Source organism: Schistocerca cancellata, chromosome 2 (assembly GCF_023864275.1).
Source record: "Schistocerca cancellata isolate TAMUIC-IGC-003103 chromosome 2, iqSchCanc2.1, whole genome shotgun sequence".
Classification (NCBI taxonomy): domain Eukaryota; kingdom Metazoa; phylum Arthropoda; class Insecta; order Orthoptera; family Acrididae; genus Schistocerca; species Schistocerca cancellata.
The window spans coordinates 286,802,839-286,823,684 of record NC_064627.1 but is presented as its reverse complement, the minus strand read 5'-3'; the positions used below and the strand labels follow the sequence as shown (position 1 = coordinate 286,823,684).

Sequence of the window (20,846 nt, the reverse complement as noted above, 5' to 3'; positions counted from 1 at the left end):
ACTTAAGCAGGGAAGTATTCTATCTCCTGCACTTTTTAATGTTGTGATGGAGGGAATGAATAGGGCAGTTAAAGATATAGTAAAAGAAAAAGACAAAAAGATGATTTTTGCAGGTGATATGGAATATGGGGTGATAAAGAGGTAGATGTACAGTTACAGCTTGATGCGTGGAGGGAAATAATGAAAAGGTATGGATTAAAAATAAATAAAGATAAGAGTGAAATAACGGTATTTGGAAGAGAGAAAGGGATCAACGGAAATATTACCTTGGATGGAGAACCCCTCAAAGTGGTAGAAAGTTTCACTTATTTAGGGAGTGAAATATCCACGGATGGAAGAATAACTAACGAAATTAATATTACGTTACAGAAGGGAGGCAATTTCTACCAAACAATAAAACACCTGATTTGGAATAATGAAGTTTCAGAAAGAGCAAAACTCCTTATGTATAAGAATTATTACATCCCTATTGTCACCTATGGTGGAGAAACATGGACAATGACAGAAAGGGACTGGAGCAGACTGCAAGCAGGGGAAATGAAATTTCTCAGAAAAGTTAAGGGAAAAACAAGAATGGACAGAGTAAGGAATGTAGAGATTAGAAAGGACCTTAAACAAGAAAGTATGAGAGAAGAAATTGAAAGAAAGAGATTAAGATGGTATGGGCATGTTAAGAGGATGCATGGGCAGAGACTCCCCAAAATTATGGAAGAACTAAAGATGGGAAAAGACCTAGGGGCGCCCAAGAACATGGTGGAAAATGGGAGTGAGAATATCTGTAGAAAGGAGAGGTGTGACCTGGCTGCAAGTGGAGGAAGAAAAGTGGTGGGAGGACCCAGCCAAATGGAGAGGACTCATCAGCACCCAGACCCGGCAGTATCTGGAGTGGGATTCAGATATAGATAGATAGCTACAAACATGCCTGCCTTGTCAACAGTGTCAGTATAGAGACAGGGATTAGTGATCATGATGTCATTATAGTGACAATGGTTACTGCAGTTCACAAATACATCAAGAAGGCTAGGAAAGTTTTTATGCTGTATAGATGAGATAAGCAGTTATTAGCATCCTACTTAGACAACAAACTATTATCATTTAGTTAAATTATGATGGATGTAGGGGAATTATGGGCAAAGTTTGTACTGATGGTAAATCATGCTCTGGAGAAGTATGTGCTGAGTAAGTTAATAAGAATGGAAAAGACATGCTGTGGTTTAATAACAAAATTTGGAAAAAGCTGAGGAAGCAGAGTTTTGCATCCTTGGATCAAAAAAGGATGTAGAAAAGTTGATAGGCAAATCTTTGTAGAAATTCCTGCAACTATAATGATATCAATGCATGAGGCATAGAACTAATATCACCATCATACATCAGAGAAAGATCTTGCTGAGAACGAGAGAAAATTCTAGTCATGTATAAAACCATTAAATTGGTCAAAGACTTCTATCCAGTCATTCTTTGAGCAGTCTGATGTAGCTGTTGATATACTTTCCGGGATGTGAGGTCGTGGTCCAAGAACTTTTCTGCTCCTATAGGAGCAGTTTTCCTTTTGCTGTCTTCTGATGCTACATCAGACTGTAGAATGAAGGCCTTCACGACCGGTTGACATGGCTGTTGATATACTTTCCGGGATGTGAGGTCGTGGTCCAAGAACTTTTCTGCTCCTATAGGAGCAGAAAAGTTCTCCTATAGGAGCAGAAAAGTTCTTGGACCACGACCTCACATCCCGGAAAGTATATCAACAGCCATGTCAACCGGTCGTGAAAGCCTTAATTCTACAGTCTGATGTAGCATCAGAAGACAGCAATAGGAAAACTGAAGTTTTAAATTTGACATTTAAAAAAGTCATTCACAGAGGTGGATCATAGAGCCATGTCAACCGGTCGTGAAAGCCTTAATTCTACAGTCTGATGTAGCATCAGAAGACAGCAAAAGGAAAACTGAAGTTTTAAATTTGACATTTAAAAAAGTCATTCACAGAGGTGGATCATAGAGACATGCCACCATTTGACCATCACACAGACTTCCTGAGTTTGAGAACCAACTGAAAGAGTTGAAAACAAATAAGTTTCCAGGTCCAGGTGGCATCAGAATTCAGCTTTACAGAGTAGTCCTCAGTCCTCAGCACTGGTTCCTTTCTTAGCTTGCATTTATCATGAATCTCGTGCCCAATGTATAGTCCTAAGCGACTGGAAGAAAGTGCAGACATAAGAAAAGTAAAAGAATGGATATGGAAGATTACAGACGAGCATCCTTTGCTGCAGAATTCTTGAGCATATTCTAAGCTTGAACATAAAAAACATTCTCTTTCTACAAGTCCGCATGTATGTAGAAAGCAGTTCTTCTCTTTCCAAGCAGTCATCCCGACTTGTGGGGTCTGCTGTTATGGTTAACCGGATTTGGCATGTTAATATTAAGGGGTGGCTGGATGCCCTTCCTGTCACCACCCCATACCCCCCCAGGACGGAATGTGTGTACCCCAACTGTCTGAGGACGACGGTTCAATCCCGTCTCCGGCCATCCTGATTTAGGTTTTCCGTGATTTCCCTAAATCGCTTCAGGCAAATGCCGGGATGGTTCCTTTGAAAGGGCACGGCCGATTTCCTTCCCCATCCTTCCCTCACCCGAGCTTGCGCTCCGTCTCTAATGACCTCGTTGTCGGCGGGACGTTAAACACTAATATCCTCCCTCCTCCTCCTCCCAACTGTCTGCATCTAGTGTGATCCATGGAATAGTGCAAACGTGTGTTGCAAATGTCTGTGAGTCATGTAACTGAGGTGGAATAAGGGGACCAGTCTGCTATTCACCTAGCAGGATATGGAAAACCTCCTAAAAACCACATCCAGGCTGGCCGGCACACTGGCCCTTATCGTTAGTCCACCGGGCGGATTCGATTCAGGGCCGGCGCGCCTACTGAGTCCAGGAAGCAGTGCATTAGCGCTCTTGACTACCCTGGCGGGTATGGATTTAGAAAGCACTGCTTCTGTGAAACTCAACTTGCCCTTTTCCACAGGATATTGTTAAACACAGGTGAAGGACAATAGACAGATTCCATGTTCATAGGTTTCCAGAAAGCATTTGACACATTGCTCCACTGCAGACTGTTAGTGAAGGCATACAGAATAGGTTCCCATACATGTGAGGGGCCCAGTGTCTTCTTACATAATAGAACTCAGTATATTGCCCACAACAGTGAGTATTCGTCAGAGACAAGGGTATCATCAGCAGTGCCCCTGGAAAGTGTGATAGGACCACTCTTGTTCTCATATACACAAACGATATGATGGACAGAGTGAGCAGCAATCTGCAACTGTTTGCTGATGATTCCGTAGTATAAAGGAAAGTATCATCACTTGAGTGACTGTAGAAGGATACAGGATGACATAGACAGGATGTCTATTTGGTGTGATGAATGGTGGCTTGCTCTAAATTTAGAAAAATATAAGGTAATGCAGATCAGGAAGAAAAACAACCCTATAATGTTTAAATACAATATTGGTGGTGTGCTGTTTGACACAGTCTTAACAGTTAAATATCTGTGCATAATGTTGCAAACTGGTATGGAATGGTATGAGCATGTAAGGGCAACAGTAGAAAAGAAGAATGATAGACTTTGGTTTATTGGGAGAATTTTGGGAAAGTGTAGCTTATTTTGTAAAGAAGATCATTTTTAGAACACTAAAGTGATTCTTGAGTGCTTAGGACTCCACCAGGTCAGACTGAAGTATGACACTGAAGCACTTCAGATGTGCTGCTGCTAAATTTGTTACCGATGTGTTCGAGTGACATGCAAGTATTACAGAAATGCTTCATGAAATCAAATGGGAATTCCTGGGCAGAAGACAATGCTATTTTTGTGAAACACTATTGAGGCCTAAACGGGGCTGGTGCAAGCCTAACTGCTGCCCTGTGTGAGCTGCAAAATTGCCACCTACCCATTTTTAAAAGATGTTTGTGTAATATTAAAATCTGTCAATTTTTTGGTAGATGAGGAAACCTGATGTGAAAAGTCAGTCATATAATTTAAACAAATATACCTCTTGAAAATAATTTTATGGCTACTGTAAATGAACCTTTTTTTACAGTTGTATACCGATAATGTATGCTGCAGAAAACAAAATATAATAACAACACAATTTAAAATTTTCATATTAATTTGCTTTGAACAGTAATGCGTACCATAACAATTTATTTTGCATTGAACAAAATAAAAAACAACACAGTAAAGAACTAAGCAAATGAATATTTTTTAAAAAATAAGACAAACTGTACCTTCCTGACATTCGCTTGCACAAAACCTTTCACTCAGTCCTCATAATTTCAGTCCTCTGCATGCCCATGCTCAACTGATACGGTTGCAAGTTCACCTAAATGAGTTTAGCTTATTGTACAGGTGAACTGTTGGAGCAATGTTAACATTGGGTCAAAAATTATATCTTCCTATATACTTCAAAGTCTCTATTGGATATATTCACCAAACACTGAAAGCACTGCATGTTCTTCCCTCAACTCCGGTGCATCAACATCACTTGACTCATTGTCTTGCAAAACCACTGCGAGGTTTCTACACTTTTCATCCAGGATTTTAGGTGATGTATTCTTCAACTTGCCATTGTGCAGAAAATCAAAATGAGACCTCAACTGAGTAAATTTCTCATCCACAGATGTGGTGATTACATCTAAAAGATGTGCTTTCATCCTTTCAAGCAGTTCCTCTGCCTCAGAAACATTTATGTCAATGCTTTGGAAGGACTACATGGGTGTGAAGTAGTACATCAACCAGATTACCAGAGAATTAAGAAAGGTGTAATTTTTTATTTGATTTCCAAGTGCTGAGGCTTTGTGAGTGGTCAAGCCATCGAATTCTTCTCATAAGTGAACAAGCACATCATAAACTCCTCCAATTTGAAATCTCAGGGGAGTAAGTGCAGCGATGCAGCTTTCCCACCTAGTATCACTCAGCGGCTTTAACATCAGTGCCAAACGGAGGACAAGAAGAAATCATACATACTCTTCATTGTTGAAAACATGGAAACAGCTTATTGGGAAGATATAGTGGAATCGTTTACAGCAAGAGTCAGTGAGTGAATGCTATATGGTAAATAGAATGCTCTCTTGTTCAAACCTAAAATTCTTTTCCGGAGACCAGATTGCTTTCCCTTCATGTTTGCCCAGTTGACATACCCTTGACCTCTCATAGTAACCAACGAGAGTTTTTCATCTTCCATGAACTTGAGTACAACCTGCGCCAAAGCGGAGCTTGAAGAACCAGCCATTGGAAGAAATCCCAGAAAATGCTCACAAATTACATCATATGCACCTTACAGTTGTGTTTCCTGGATGAAATGTACCATGATTGTCGTCTGCTCAACATTTGAATTATCTGATGTACAGTCCAGATGGACACTGTAATACTTTGCAAATTTCATCATTAATAAAATGGTGTTGGTTATAGATGACCCAGTTAGATGAATTATTTCATTCTTTGTGTCTTTTCCTAGATGATGATTACCCTTGTTCTCCCCTTGCTTTGTTCTGTGCAGGTACCCCCTCATCACAGCAACAAACTTTCCAAATAATTCAATGAATTTCAAGATGTTTCTGTTGTCATGTGAAAGTGTGTGTCTCTCTCTGTCCTCTCAAAGGCAAACATTGCTGACCCAGGATGTTTGTCATTGCTATTAAATGCTGAAGAACATTTTTCCAGTGTTTGTTTTCAGCATTCAGTAGCCTTTGATGAGGGCCATCAACAGCACTTGAATTTTTTGGTCCTTCCGGAAGCATGATACACTTTTTGTGTGAATTCAAATTTATAGTACACTTCCCATTACTTTTGGGATAAAAAGCAATGTCTTGCCAGTCACTTATATCAATCTTTGCAATTTTTACTGAAGACCACTAAAAAAAGTTTGCAATGAAAGCAAAAGACGGCGTCCTTGCTCTTTGCATACTTTTTCTAGATGCTTCAAAAAATAGCAGTAATGTGCTGGGTTGAAGTGCTGTTTGTCCATGTTTTTAGGACATTCTTCAACTTCCTTAAGGGCCTCTCATGACCAAAGTGATTCAAATGCAATCATCAATAATATCCGGCTATCTTCTGGGATCTGAGTCAATTGTGTCATCACATTTGGGCAAGCCTTCACCACATCTGTGGTAGTGACTACTGCAGCTGAAGTCCCTCCAGTACTTTCTGAGTCAGGTTGCCTAATTTCAGTTCTGCCTGATAAGTCATTCTTGCAGCTTCCCTAATAAAGCAGGTCTCTAGTTGAGTGGAAGCCTGTCGAATGTCTTGTGGATTACCACTGTCAGCATTGCTGCTGTCTTCGGTGCTCACAGGGATGTTCTTATCAGATTCGTAGTGATGTCCTGAAGATGAAGACTTAGCTTCAGTAGTTTCATTAGTTTCTTTGGTCTGTGGGACAGGACCCATTTTTCAAGCCTCCATGGTGCTATTTCATTTCTCTTTGACTTGAGTAATATGTTCTACCAACCGGTCCCTTCTTCTAGTCAAGTTGTGCCACAAGCTCCTCTTCTTCCCAATTCTATTCAGTACCTCCTCATTAGCTATGTGATCTACCCATCTAATCTTCAGCATTCTTCTGTAGCACCACATTTCGAAAGCTTCTATTCTCTTCTTGTCTAAACTATTTATCATCCACGTTTCACTTCCATACATGGCTACAATCCATACAAATACTTTCAGAAATGACTTCCTGACACTTAAATCTATACTCGATGTTAGCAAATTTCTCTTCTTCAGAAACGCTTTCCTTGCCATTGCCAGTCTACATTTTATATCCTCTCTACTTCGACCATCACCAGTTATTTTGCTCCCCAAATAGCAAAACTCATTTACTATTTTAAGTGTCTCATTTCCTAATCTAATTCCCTCAGCATCACCTGACTTAATTAGACTACATTCCATTATCCTCGTTTTGCTTTTGTTGATGTTCATCTTATGTCGTCCTTTCAAGACACTGTCCATTCCGTTCAACTGCTCTCCCAAGTCCTTTTCTGTCTCTGACAGAATTACAATGTCATTGGCGAACCTCAAAGTTTTTATTTCTTCTCCATGGATTTTAATACCTACTCCGAATTTTTCTTTTGTTTCCTTCACTGCTTGCTCAATATACAGATTGAATAACATCGGGGAGAGGCTACAACCCTGTCTTACTCCCTTCCCAACCACTGCTTCCCTTTCATGCCCCTCGACTCTTATAACTGCCATCTGGTTCCTGTACAAATTGTACATAGCCTTTCGCTCCCTGTATTTTCCCCCTGCCATGTTTAGAATTTGAAAGAGAGTATTACAGTAAACATTGTCAAAAGCTTTCTCTAAGTCTACAAATGCTATAAACATAGGTTTGCCTTTCCTTATTCTTTCTTCTAAGATAAGTCGTAAGGTCAGTATTGCCTCACGTGTTCCAATATTTCTACGGAATCCAAACTGATCTTCCCCAAGGTCGGCTGCTACCAGTTTTTTTATTTGTATGTGAAGAATTCGTGTTAGTATTTTGCACCTGTGACTTATTAAACTGATAGTTCGGTAATTTTCACATCTATCAACACATGCTTTCTTTGGGATTGGAATTATTATATTCTTCTTGAAGTCTGAGTGTATTTTGCCTGTCTCATACATCTTGCTCACCAGACGGTAGAGTTTTGTCAGGACGGGCTCTCCCAAGGCAGTCAGTAGTTCTAATGGAATGTTGTCTACTCCCGGGGCTTGTTTCGACTCAGGTCTTTCAGTGTTCTGTCAAACTCTTTACACAATATAGTATCTCCCATTTCATCTTCATCTACATCCTCTTCCATTTCCATAATATTGTCCTCAAGTACATTGCCCTTGTATAGACCTTCTATATACTCCTTCCACCTTTCTGCTTTCCCTTCTTTGCTTAGAACTGGGTTTCCATCTGAGCTCTTGATATTCATACAAGTGGTTCTCTTTTCTCCAAAGTCTCTTTAATTTTCCTGTAGGCAGTCTCTATCTTACCCCCTAGTGAGATAAGCCTCTACATCCTTACATTTGTCCTCTAGCCATCCCTGCTTAGCCATTTTGCACTTCTTGTCAATCTCATTTTTGAGACGTTTGTATTCCTTTTTGGCTGCTTCATTTACTGCATTTTTATATTTTCTTCTTTCATCAATTAAATTCAATATTTCTTCTGTTACCCAAGGATTTCTACTAGCCCTCATCTTTTTATCTACTTGATCCTCTGCTGCCTTCACTACTTCATCCCTCAGAACTATCCATTCTTCTTCTACTGCATTTCTTTCCCCCATTCCTGTCAATTGTTCCCTTATGTTCTCCCTGATTCTGTATACAACCTCTGGTTTGGTCAGTTTATCCAGGTTCCATCTCCTTAAATTCCCAACTTTTTGCGGTTTCTTCTGTTTTAGTCTACAGTTCATAACTGATAGATTGTGGTCAGAGTCCACATCTGCCCCTGGAAATGTCTTACAATTTAAAATCTGGTTCCCAAATCTCTGTCTTACCATTATATAATCTATCTGATACCTTCTAGTGTCTCCAGGATTCTTCCATGTATACAACCTTCTTTTATGATTCTTCAACCAAGTGTTAGATATGATTAACGTATGCTCTGTGCAAAATTCAACCAGACAGATTCCTCTTTCATTTCTTAGCCCCAATTCATATTCACCTACTATGTTTCCTTCTCTCCCTTTTCCTACTCTCGAATTCCAGTCACCCATGACTATTAAATTTTTGTCTCCCTTCACTACCTAAATAATTTCTTTTATTTCATCATACATTTCATCAATTTATTCATCATCTGCAGAGCTAGTTGGCATATAAACTTGTACTACTGTAGTAGGCATGGGCTTCGTGTCTATCTTGGCCACAATAATGCATTCACTATGCTATTTGTAGTAGCTTACCTGCACTCCAATTTTTTATTCATTATTAAACCTACTTCTGCATTACCCCTATTTGATTTTGTATTTATAACCCCGTATTCACCTGACCAGAAGTCTTGTTCCTCCTGCCACCGACCTTCACTAATTCCCACTGTATCTAACTTTTACCTATCCATTTCCCTTTTTAAATTTTCTAACCTACCTGCCCGATTTAGGGATCTGACACTCCATGCTCCGATCCATAGAATGCGTTTTCTTTCTCCTGATAATGACGTCCACTTGAGTAGACCCCACCCGGAGATCCAAATGGGGGACTATTTTACCACCAGAATATTTTACCCAAGAGGACACCATCATCATTTAACCATACAGTAATGCTGCATGCCCTCGGGAAAAATTACGGCAGCTGTTTGCAGTACCAGCACAGCAATGCCATTTTGGTTAGTGTTACAAGGCCAGATCAGTCAACCATCCAGACTGTTGCCCCTGCAACTACTGAAAAGGCTGCTGCCCCTCTTCAGGAACCACACGTTTGTCTGGCCTCTCAACAGATACCTCTCCATTGTGGTTGCATCTACGGTATGGGTATCTGTATCACTAAGGCACGCAAGCCTCCCCACCAACGGCAAGGTCCATGGTTCATGGGGGCGGGGTTGTTTAAACTACTTTCTTGAAAATGTATCTCTGCGCTTTGGCTGACCACAAACGAGTGTTTGTAATAAGTATGAGGAGCAAGGGGTTAAAATATGAATCTCAAATTTGTGTGACTCTGACAAGGCAGCACTCATTGAGGAACTTGTGGTTCTCAAAGACTGTTGTAAGAAATTTTATTTTAAAATATAAGAAGCACAGGAAAAACATACAAACAATATGCTGTACTAGAAGCGTGTTTCAATTTTATATGGAACCTTTTTTTGTAGCATATATCATGACAGGAAATATTCTATTATAAGCAACTGTAGTATTAAGAATCTTAAAGACATTAAAACCTATTTCTTTACATTATATGAAGGCAGTATCCAAATAAGGCATGTTCATTTCTGCTTCATTATTTTCAGAATAATAGCCTCTCATCAGTGAAAGAACTCTGTATTTTCCAGACAAATGAAGGGGTCAAATTAAAAACCTTAGTGTTGTTCAACTTACACTTGCTCTGATTCATCTGGGAATGTTTTGTAAGACCATTCTTATTTTAACAATGAGGCCATTCATTTATGAAATGAAAAGTTAGAAGACCAGACAGTGTGTAATTGCAAGAACAAAATAATACCTCAATCAAGTATGCTAGCATAAATAATAAATTTGCTGAAAATGCAGTCACTTCTAATGATCTTCCAAACTTAAAAAGACTGGTGGCCAGAATATTATTAGAGGACCTGCTGCTCAACAGCCATACGCAGGGTAAAAAGCAAAGAGAAAATAATGTTTTCTCCAGTGCAGTTTAGTATTTGCGAGTTCAAACAATAAACCTGGATTTGTATGTGCTAGATTTTACACTGGCAATGAAGCTACTCAGCATTTTCTTCACAAAAACCTGGCACTGTATCTGGAACACTGCTCAGGCGAAAGGCACTCAATGTGAAAATTTCCATTACCATTAAAAAACCTCAGAACATTCAAGAAGAGAAGCAGAACATACTGACACAACACAGTTATTCTATAAAGATATACGAATGGTCATCTTGTGACAAGGAATGAGCTGAGGACAAGGTTTGACAAGGTGATGCTGTATATATCTGAAGTTCTACCTTTAACTTTGGGGGTTCACTTTGAAATATCTGCTATAAGACTGAAATAGCTCTTTATTAAGCTGTAATAAAGGTTACTGAAAGCAACTCCATTTTGTCTCTTTAATGTGGAGTTATTTTATCTTATAGGACTTTGGTTAAGCAGGATGTTTACATTAATGCTTCATTTCCTGTTGCATTTCAATATATTGCATTTTTTTAATACTACAAACCAGTAACAAAATGCTGCTTCCTATGGAGTGCCTTTCAATTCTTTTTATAGGAGTGGCTGCTGTATGGAGGGGCACGTGGTCAACACACCACTCTCCCGGCCATTTGGCTGACTTGTCAGATCATGGAGCCACTACTTCTCATTCAAGCAGCTCCTCAATTGGCATCATGATGCTGAGTGCAACCCATGGCTGTCCTCCCACAAGGTAAAATCCTGGGCAGTAGCAAGAGTCAAACCTGAGCCTTCTGCAAGACAGCTACCTACACTGATCACTCACCTATGGAGGCAGGCTACACCTCAAATATGCACTATTAATCTTCTTGAGCATTAAACTGAGCCCAGGAAAAAGGCTATAAATATTACTTAGTTACTGAAGGAGAAAAATGTTTTATTCTTACAATACTGTATTTTTCTCTGAATTCAATCACTATCATGTCATGTCATCTACCATCGCACCACAGTATGAACTGTTCCATATCATAAATAGCTGTTACATGAAGAATACAAGATGACTGCTGAGCAAATGAGGCACATGTTGCATCATCAGACAGAGTACCAGTAGATTATTGTCCGAATGTGCAGTAGTTTCAACGATTCAAGATGTCTGGCAACTTGCACCCAACAGCTATCTTGAAGTAAGTATAACTTGTATCCACAGGGTCATCAAATCAGAAGATGGATTTTGATTTTACTGGCTAAATGCAAGATAAGTGACTGCATGGAGTAGCTAAATGGGTGAACTTTGGTTAAGTAAAATAAGTATTGAAAGAAGGTTTCTGGCTACAGTACTGGTACGAGAATTACCAATAATATGAAGTCAGCATTGTTGAGAACAGCATCATCTTTGATAAGCAGCAGTACAATGAAATAGTTAATTAAGATTCATCAGAACAAAAATGCTATGTACAAGTGGTAGGAATTAACTGAGACACTTATTATTTAGCTGCCATTGACTGTGTTGGGGAAAAAACACTTTAGTACTGAGTGGAGAACTTGTGGAAGTATATGTTCTGTTCAGTATAACTGAACCTATGACATGGAAAGAAGACTGGTAAAATGGAACAATTATAAATACAGAGCAAGAGAATCACGGATAATGGAGGAAAGGGAATAGAATTATTTGCAACACAAACGTACAAGTAACTCAAAGAAACACCACATAAGAATTAATTCAGCCTCAGAATTATGAGCAACATTATTACAAAACTGACATCTGCAGAAATGGATAAGATAAACCAGTGACATCACAATGGAAATATCATCACAAGGATGACTGTATCACAGGAGAGGCTACAGCATGCAGCACAACACACCATCAGAGCTGCTAAAGGAGGCAATAAAGCAAGTAAATATGCTCACATTTTGTATTCATTAACAGTTACTACATTCACTCACACGAAATACTGCATCTGTTTAAGCTGCTGGCAGCAGCAGTGATGAATGAGGTAGCAGTTGCTCGTCTCTCATCAATTAACAAGCAGCTATGCCAGCTACAGCACTGTGCTGAACATATGAGCTTTCAGTCAGAAGGCTTCTTCTACTTTAATGTAGGAGAAGGACTCATGGCCAAAATCCCAAAAGTATAGCAGTGTTTTTGTTGTGCCTATCCACAACTCAACATTTCCTCTAGATGATGAATAGCAGTCAGTCATTTTCATGATACAATAGTTATTTCATCCTGGATTTTTATAGGATGTATTTAATAGTCTATAGTGAATAAAAGAAAGTGATGTGAGTACATACACAATAATTTCAGTTTGAGTTTTCTGCCTTGGTTTGTTCTGTAACATTTTCTAAGTAAGATTACAAGTGCTATGTTACCTATCCAGTGATAAAGAAGTTTTAACATAGCTGTCTTCTGTTACTTGAATGATACTAGAAAGTCCTGGGTGGAACACATATAACCAAAGGAGTAAGGATAACCACTCGTTGTTTAGATGAGATGTCAAGCACCAACAGGAACTTCAAATAGGCAAGAAATATTGCTGAGCTTTCGGTCAGTCTCCTTCTTCAGAGCTATCTAATACAAAATGTACATTCACATGCATGTCTATATTGCTTCACCTGAATAGACTGTTCTTATGCACAGCTCAACTACTTGTTGACATGTCATGCCTCAACTAAATGGTGAGTGGTTACCTAGTCTCCTTCTATTATTTGTCTTTTGTTGCTGCATCATTTCAAAGGGTTGCTAACTGTGTCCTTGTAGCACATGCTTATCAGTTTTTTGCTGCCCTATTGTGTCAGTGGTTGATTCAGTGATTCAATAATTCAGCAACTGATGTGAATTAATAGTAATTTCATTGCTGTGTACAAGTGCTTCATTACTGTTTTCTGTACCGTCAGGATGTAAGTGCACAAAACCTACAAACATCTTTACTGAAGTGCAGTTTGAATTAGTAGCATGTTACTAATGAATATTTTTAATCTAAATGTGGAATAAAGAATGAAGTCTTAATTATGTCTTCTAGTAACATTTGACATCTTTACACCACTTTCTATAATCTATGTAACAGTTTCTGGTGGGAACCTTATGATCCCCAATTAACGCATATACACTCTTGATCCACAAATGCTCAAAAAACTGAATTTTGGTAGCAAATTTTAATCATCTACTTGTATACATAGAAGAACTACAATGAATATTCAGGAACTAATCCATAATGGCAATCTGTATATCCTGTGACATCATAAAAAACTGTATACTTGGGATTTAATTTTTTTAAATTGCAAGTAGTAGTGATGCTTCAAACCAAGGGTGTTTTAAACATCATAGTGGGTTACTAGACATGGTCCTATTGGAGGTGGTATATCCTGGCCTCAATCTTTAAACTGATTTACTCAGTCAATTATAGGAGATCCCACAGTTAACACAGTCTCTGGACCACCATGGAACTTGGCATTTTACACATTTACAAATCATTTCCAAAGGCAAAGAAGTTATAAGTAGTAGAAAAAAATCCTATGACTGACTGGGTCTTGAACCCCAGACCTTTTGATTGGCCACATGGCACTTATACACTTATTAGCCACAGTTGGCTATGGAGATATGACACAGTGGTGCAAATATTTGTGATATGCAAGAGTTCTTTGCACCTGACAAAGGTAAATCAGTATAAATGATTCATTAAACATGTTGTTGCAGTTATGATGGTTCTAAGAGACTAACAAGACAGACAATATTCTGAACAAGACAGAGACAATACAATACAACAACTACAGATTTACATCCCAAGCAATGTTTTTTAAGTAAAGTTCAGTGTATACTGCATATGCACAACTGCTTTAAAACTTTTATTAGTGATAATGTGAATAACACTTACATTTTCTAAGCAAACTATTTAAATATTTTGTTTAATATTCAGCACAATTTGGAACAAATATTTGTTATATAACAAAATTACAACGTTACAGCAATCATCTATACTATATAATAAGCATCTATACTATTGGTTACACACCATAAACATGCAGTGTTACATGCAACAATGTATATTAAAATAAAACACACTACACACACACACACACACACACACACACACACACACACACACACACACACACACACACAAGAATCATAAAGAGGAATATGTGATGGTGCATCTTATCTTAGGAAATACATATTCTAACTACAAAAACAGGGATTTAACGTATTTTATCATGATCACAATAACTTCCATGATAAATTGTAAGACTGTCAGTAATTTAACACTGCAGTCATTAGGGAACTGTCATATTACTCATCCACATAATCTACAGGAGGAAATTTTGTCAACTGATTACTTTATAAAAATAATACCACCCATCTCCCTTTCTAAGCTGAATGACAATTCTGGTTTTATTTAGAAATCTCTAAACTCTCTTGCATATCTGTCTGTCCCCGACTGCTTCAGAGGCTCCTCTCTATATTGGTCAAAGTTGCTTGAATCCCCAGAAGATTTTAAAGATGGTACATATGGGGGTTTGATTTCTCTGTTTAAGATTTCCAACCAGTTAATACTATTGAACCATCTGTGATTCTTAATGTCATCAACACCATTTTTAAGATTACCAAACCTTCTGGTAACATCAACCTGAAGCAAGTTTTTTATAAGGTCTTTAACGTCACTACCGAAAGAAGGTGCATTTCGATACTTGCCCGATAGTATTTTTTCATAAATCTTCATTGGCTCTTTGGCATAGAAAGGTGGAAAGCCAGCACTCATTTCATATACAAGAACACCAAAGGACCACCAGTCAACAGCCATGCCATATCCCTTACTTAAAATAATTTCAGGAGCTATGTATTCTGGTGTGCCACAAAGTGTCCATGTTCTAGAACTTATAACTTTGCAGAAACCAAGGTCTGTAACTTTTAAGTAGCCAAATCTGTCTATTAAAATATTTTCTGGTTTTAGGTCACGATAAATAATATCAAGATAATGCATGTATTCTAAAGCCAAAACTACCTGCGCTGCATAGAATTTTGACTGTGTTTCTTCAAATTTTCCACTCTTTCGGAGAAGAGAAAACATTTCACCACCAGATACAAATGGCATCGCAAAATAAATATAATTACTATCCATAAAAGAATATTCTAGGTAAACTATAAAAGGGAATCGGAGAGCCTGGAGTATCTTCTTCTCATTTAATGTATGTTCTATTTGTCTTAGTTTAACGATTCTTGATTTATCCAGAATTTTAATAGCATAATAATTTCCAGATCCCTTATGTCTGACAAGCATGACACGGCCAAATGAACCAGTGCCTAGAGTTCTTATACAACTGAATTCTTCAATAGACATGGTGGTCGATACTTTCTTGTTGAAGGTATTTTCAAAGTGATTTTTTGACTTTTTCAGGAACTCTTCATAATCATTAATTATAGGGAATGAATCATCTCTTTCAGTGTTTAGACTCATCTCGTTTTCACTCATTTATTGCTGAAAAAAGAAACAGACCACATAATCTCAGTATAACTGTCCACTCCAAATTCTCTATTTTTTTTCTTTTTGGAAATGTAAGACATTTTTCATAAATAAATATTACAGATTATTAATGCAATAATCAATCATCACAATAATATTTACTATTAAATTTAGTTTTATAATTCTGAAAATATAATATCTGTAGTGCTCAATTGTAAAGTAAAACAACTAAATAAAGATAGGCAATGAAACTTACAGAAATGCATCTACACATTTCTCAATACACATGGCAGTCCTTTACATCCATAAAACTCTGTAAGAAGCATTATATCAAAAGGAAAATTCACTTGACAAAACTATGAAATTATGAGAAAAAAGAATGTATGAATCACATTGCAACATTGCCACTCATTTGTGATAATGGTTTCCATGTTGTCACACTTCATACCAAGTTCAAAATTGTTCAAGTGATAATAACTTTCTTCAGAACATGAACAGTACTTTACATTGTTTTCTGATAATGGTTTATTATTGGGCCACAGTGAAGATTTTTTTTTTTTTTTTTTTTTTGCACAGAATCTCATTCACTATTAAGCTCTCTATGTCACTTCCATATTTTTGATTACTAAATAGTCAATGCTGTCTGCTACAGATTTTCAGAGGACTTGACATTTCCTTGAAGCACAGGAGCAGGTAGCAATTCATGTTCAGTCACTGTGATAGTATGAGGAAACAAAAAGTCAAATTTTGCATAATATGATCAGGACACATTTTACCTGTTTGCATAAAATTTTTTGTACAGAAATGTACATGTGTATTAGTCCTCTTGTCTATAAAAGCAACTTATGCATAAGACAATGCACAAGTTGTTGTTCCCTCTGATGAAGTGATCACAAATATCAATGTTTTCGCACAGTAGTTTACAGGATGATGATGATATGACATGGTTGTGTGCCCATACTGAAACTTTATAATTGTCGGTAAGGGTCACAAATTATTAAAATGTGAACTGCAAAATTAAACATAAAGAATGCCTCAATCACGCATGCACGTGAGCGTGAATGTGCACACATGCACACACAAAACAAAAAATAACGAAAATCACATTGTTATACCCAAAACTTATAGTAAAAAAGGGAAAAACAGGCAGTGGAAAGAATTAATATAATACAACAGATGGCTAAGGCTGGGTGATTGCAGGAATATGAGGGATGAGCCAGTCACTCTGCTACACACTAAAATCTCCAGCTTAGAAGTTTACATCAGAGTCGAAACACTTAACAAAATTTTAAGAGCTTTACCACATACATCATCAGCTAACATAGAGAACAGTTGCCTACCTAAATCTGCTTCTGCCCGCTTATCACAATATAAGACGCACTCATTTAAAATGTGGCACACAGTGATATACCAGCCATAGGCATTACAGATTGGGGGTGGGGGAGAGGGGGGTGTCTTCTCATGTGAGTAGGAAGCTATGTGTTGGGGACAGTGGCAAATTCAGAAGTTGGTCAGGATCAGCTCATCCTGCTGGAGTGGCTAGCATGAGGAATGCCACAGCTAGATAGTTGACTTCACCAACCTTAGCTTATTGTCCCTCCATACCAGCCACTTCTCTCCCACAATTTTGTGGGTCTCTGATACCCTAGTGAAATGACAGCATCCAGTGAGATAAAATATTGTGTCACATCATGTTCTCTGCAGGCCTCCTTGAAAGCTTGGTGTGTTTGTTACCGTATTCTATAGACTATAAGATGCTGTGGACTATAAGATGCACCTTAATTTTTAAGCAATTTTTTTAAATAAAAATTTTACCATTTTTATTATTAGAGTGCAAAGCCTCACTAAAAAAAACTCTTAGTTTATAAAACAGAACTGGCCTTTAAACTCCCTGAAAACTGACATCTGAACTTCCTTCTCCTTCTTCTTCTTCTTCTTCTTCTTCCTCTTCATCATCATTGTTGTCCTCTTCATATTTAAGGTGGTCTTCACTGCCATCAAGAGCGTTACTTATGTCACACTTCCTGAAAGATTTAACAATAATGTCTTCTCTCACTCTAGATCATGACTTTTGTATCCACTGACACACTTGTTTGATTGTTTTAAAGCTCCTTTCAGTGTGAATTCATGTTGGGTTTCATTCATCATCCATTTGTGCCATTCCTCTCTTGTATACACTTTAAATGGTTTATTTATGGAGACATCAAACAGCTGCAATTGTCATGTAAGTCCTACCAGACTAACAGCAAGCTCTGTATTTCCCTGTCTCAATTTCTCCTTCACAGAATTTTTCAAATTGCTACTAAACTTATCTAGCACAAGAAGAGAACTCTACTTCAATAAAGCACTTTTCCTTCTCTTCCACACTCTGTTAATCCATAATTTTGTACCACCAAGGCCGGCAAGTATGGCCGAGCAGTTCTAGGTGCTTCAGTCTGGAACCACACGACCACTAAGGTCAGAGGTTCGAGTCCTGCCTCAGGCATGGATGTGTGTGACGTCTTTAAGTAGTTCTAAGTTCTAGGGGCTGATGACCTCAGATGAAATCCCATAGAGCTGAACCATTTGTACCAGCAAGGTCCATCCAGCCCTTGTCATGTACATGAAAAACACCACCTAGTGGTATTTCAGAAGGTTTTGGCAATGTTTTGTGCTTGAAAAGTTTAGTACTTTCTATATTTGCTTTTGGCTTAGTTCCACACTGGTTTTCTTTTTATGTTAAATAATAAAGTGATGGAAAGATAATATCTTCTCTTCGTACTCTTTTGGCGTTTTCTGAGATACTATGGTTTTGGTTTGCATGCTAAGTCCATGACATTTCATAAACCTGTAGCACCAACCATCTCCACCCTTAAAGTCTGTTAAGTTGCACTGCAGTGCTAGCTTATGAGCTTGTATTTGAATTATTTGTGTATTAATTCAAATGCCATTTTAAGGGTGCCCTTGAATAGAATTCAATATTTCATCTTCTAGTTTTGTCCATTGTGCACATTTAGTCTTTCTCATTTTTTTCAGTTCTTCTTTACTATCCCATCAATTGCAAATGGTTTTTTCTGTTGGTGGAGGACCAAAATGCTGCTCTGTTTCCATGTTCTTAAGCATATGTTATTACTTTCAAATTATAGTCCATATCATAAGAATACCATTCAGTTTTTTATGCTATGAAACAAGTTACTAACAAAAATATTGTACTACAACCAATAACACAAATCACTTTCAACAGAAGTTCTCTGGCACCGTAGACTGCAATGACACATCGTAGCCTAGATACTGTTCTGGGATTATGATGGCAGGACAGGATGGAGACAGTGTTAGAAAGCTTGTGAATCCCCACAACTCATGTTCGTCGCATCAGTGCACTGCTGCTGCCAGTTGAATCCAGTGTTGCCAGATAGGGATAGGTTTCGCGCAGCATCAAGTATATGGCCATTTTTAAGACTGGTGGGAATTTTAAATCAAACACTGTACATTTTTATATCAATTTCGAGTATAAGATGCACCTGAATTTTGGAGGAAATTTTTCGAAGAGAAGGTGTGTCTTATAGTCCATAAAATACAGTAATTTCCCCAGCAGAATGATACTTGCTTTTCCTATTGTTGAGGAAAGTACAGTTGTTGGTGTATTAACTGGACTATTTTCTCTGTTGGGTACACATGCTGCAGTGACTGTAGGCCACTAAGAAAATCAGAGCAGATGAGACACAGTTTGTCCTGACGGTGCCTCATCTACTTGAGTGCCATCATCATTGCTTGGTGCTTAGCAGTACATACAGTATATTCACAAGGAAGGTGAATCCTCAAGGCATAGTTGGGAACACTACTGAACAACCAAGGGAGCCCCTTTGTTTGGAACCATGAGTGTAGACAACTTTAAAACTTTGATGTCTGTCTAAAAAACAGCGATTGAAATATAAAATCTGGAGTGCAGTCTTTCTTATAATTCATCAAGTCTAAAATAATTAAATAATTCTGTGCCCCTGGAGGAGCCAAGGTGCAGATCTGCTCCAACCTTGAAGTAAAACTTTAAAATCAGCCATATCCAAAAGGCAATCCTTCATGTCAATTGTATATGGCTGTGTTGCTCTTTGATGATGAAAAAACCTTTCCATTGGTGGCTGAGCAGTGGTGTGGTGTGCAGGTGTGTTTGTGTTGAACATTGTTTTATAGGCCTGTCAGACTAGGAGGAACTGCTGCTTGAGGTTGAGTGGTGGCTCACTAACTTCAGCACAAAGATTCGTATGAGTCTAGTTCAAAAGACTCCAGTAGCTAGTCTAATTCCTTCATGACACATTAAGTCCAACATTTTTAAATAAGAGGGTCTTGCAGACCCATATGCCATGCATCCATAATCAAGCCACATGAAGGCTCTGTAAAAGGAGCAGACAAGTTTGTTCTGTTCCCCTTGAATTTTGGCTGTTGTTGTTGTGGTCTTCAGTCCTGAGACTGGTTTGATGCAACTCTCCATGCTACTCTATCCTGTGCAAGCTTCTTCATCTCCCAGTACCTACTGCAACCTACATCCTTCTGAATCTGCTTAGTGTATTCATCTCTTTGTCTCCCTCTACGATTTTTACCCTCCACGCTGCCCTCCAATACTAAATTGGTGATCCCTTGATGCCTCAGAACATGTCCTACCAACTGATCCCTTCTTCTGGTCAAGTTGTGCCACAAACTTCTCTTCTCCCCAATCCTATACAATACTTCCTCATTAGTTATCTGATCTACCCATCTAATCTTCAGCATTCTTCTGTAGCACCACATTTCAAAAGCTCCTATTCTCTTCTTGTCCAAACTATTTATCGTCCATGTTTCACTTCCATACATGGCTACACTCCATACAAATACTTTCAGAAATGACTTCCTGACACTTAAATCTATACTCGATGTTAACAAATTTCTCTTCTTCAGAAACGCTTTCCTTGCCATTGCCAGTCTACATTTTATATCCTCTCTACTTCGACCATCATCAGTTATTTTACTCCCCAAATAGCAAAACTCCTTTACCAATTTAAGTGTCTCATTTCCTAATCTAATTCCCTCAGCATCACCCGACTTAATCCGACTACATTCCATTATCCTCGTTTTGCTTTTGTTGAT

General features: G+C 38.2%; 1 protein-coding gene across 1 annotated transcript; it reads right to left on the bottom strand.

The window, feature by feature from the left end:
• Nucleotides 1-14,684: 14,684 nt before the first annotated feature.
• On the bottom strand, nucleotides 14,685-15,743 carry LOC126153360 (cAMP-dependent protein kinase catalytic subunit 1-like). Its single transcript, XM_049916066.1, has one exon. The coding sequence runs from the start codon at nucleotides 15,741-15,743 to the stop codon at nucleotides 14,685-14,687; it is 1,059 nt and encodes a 352-aa protein (XP_049772023.1).
• Between the last annotated feature and the right edge of the window lie 5,103 nt (nucleotides 15,744-20,846).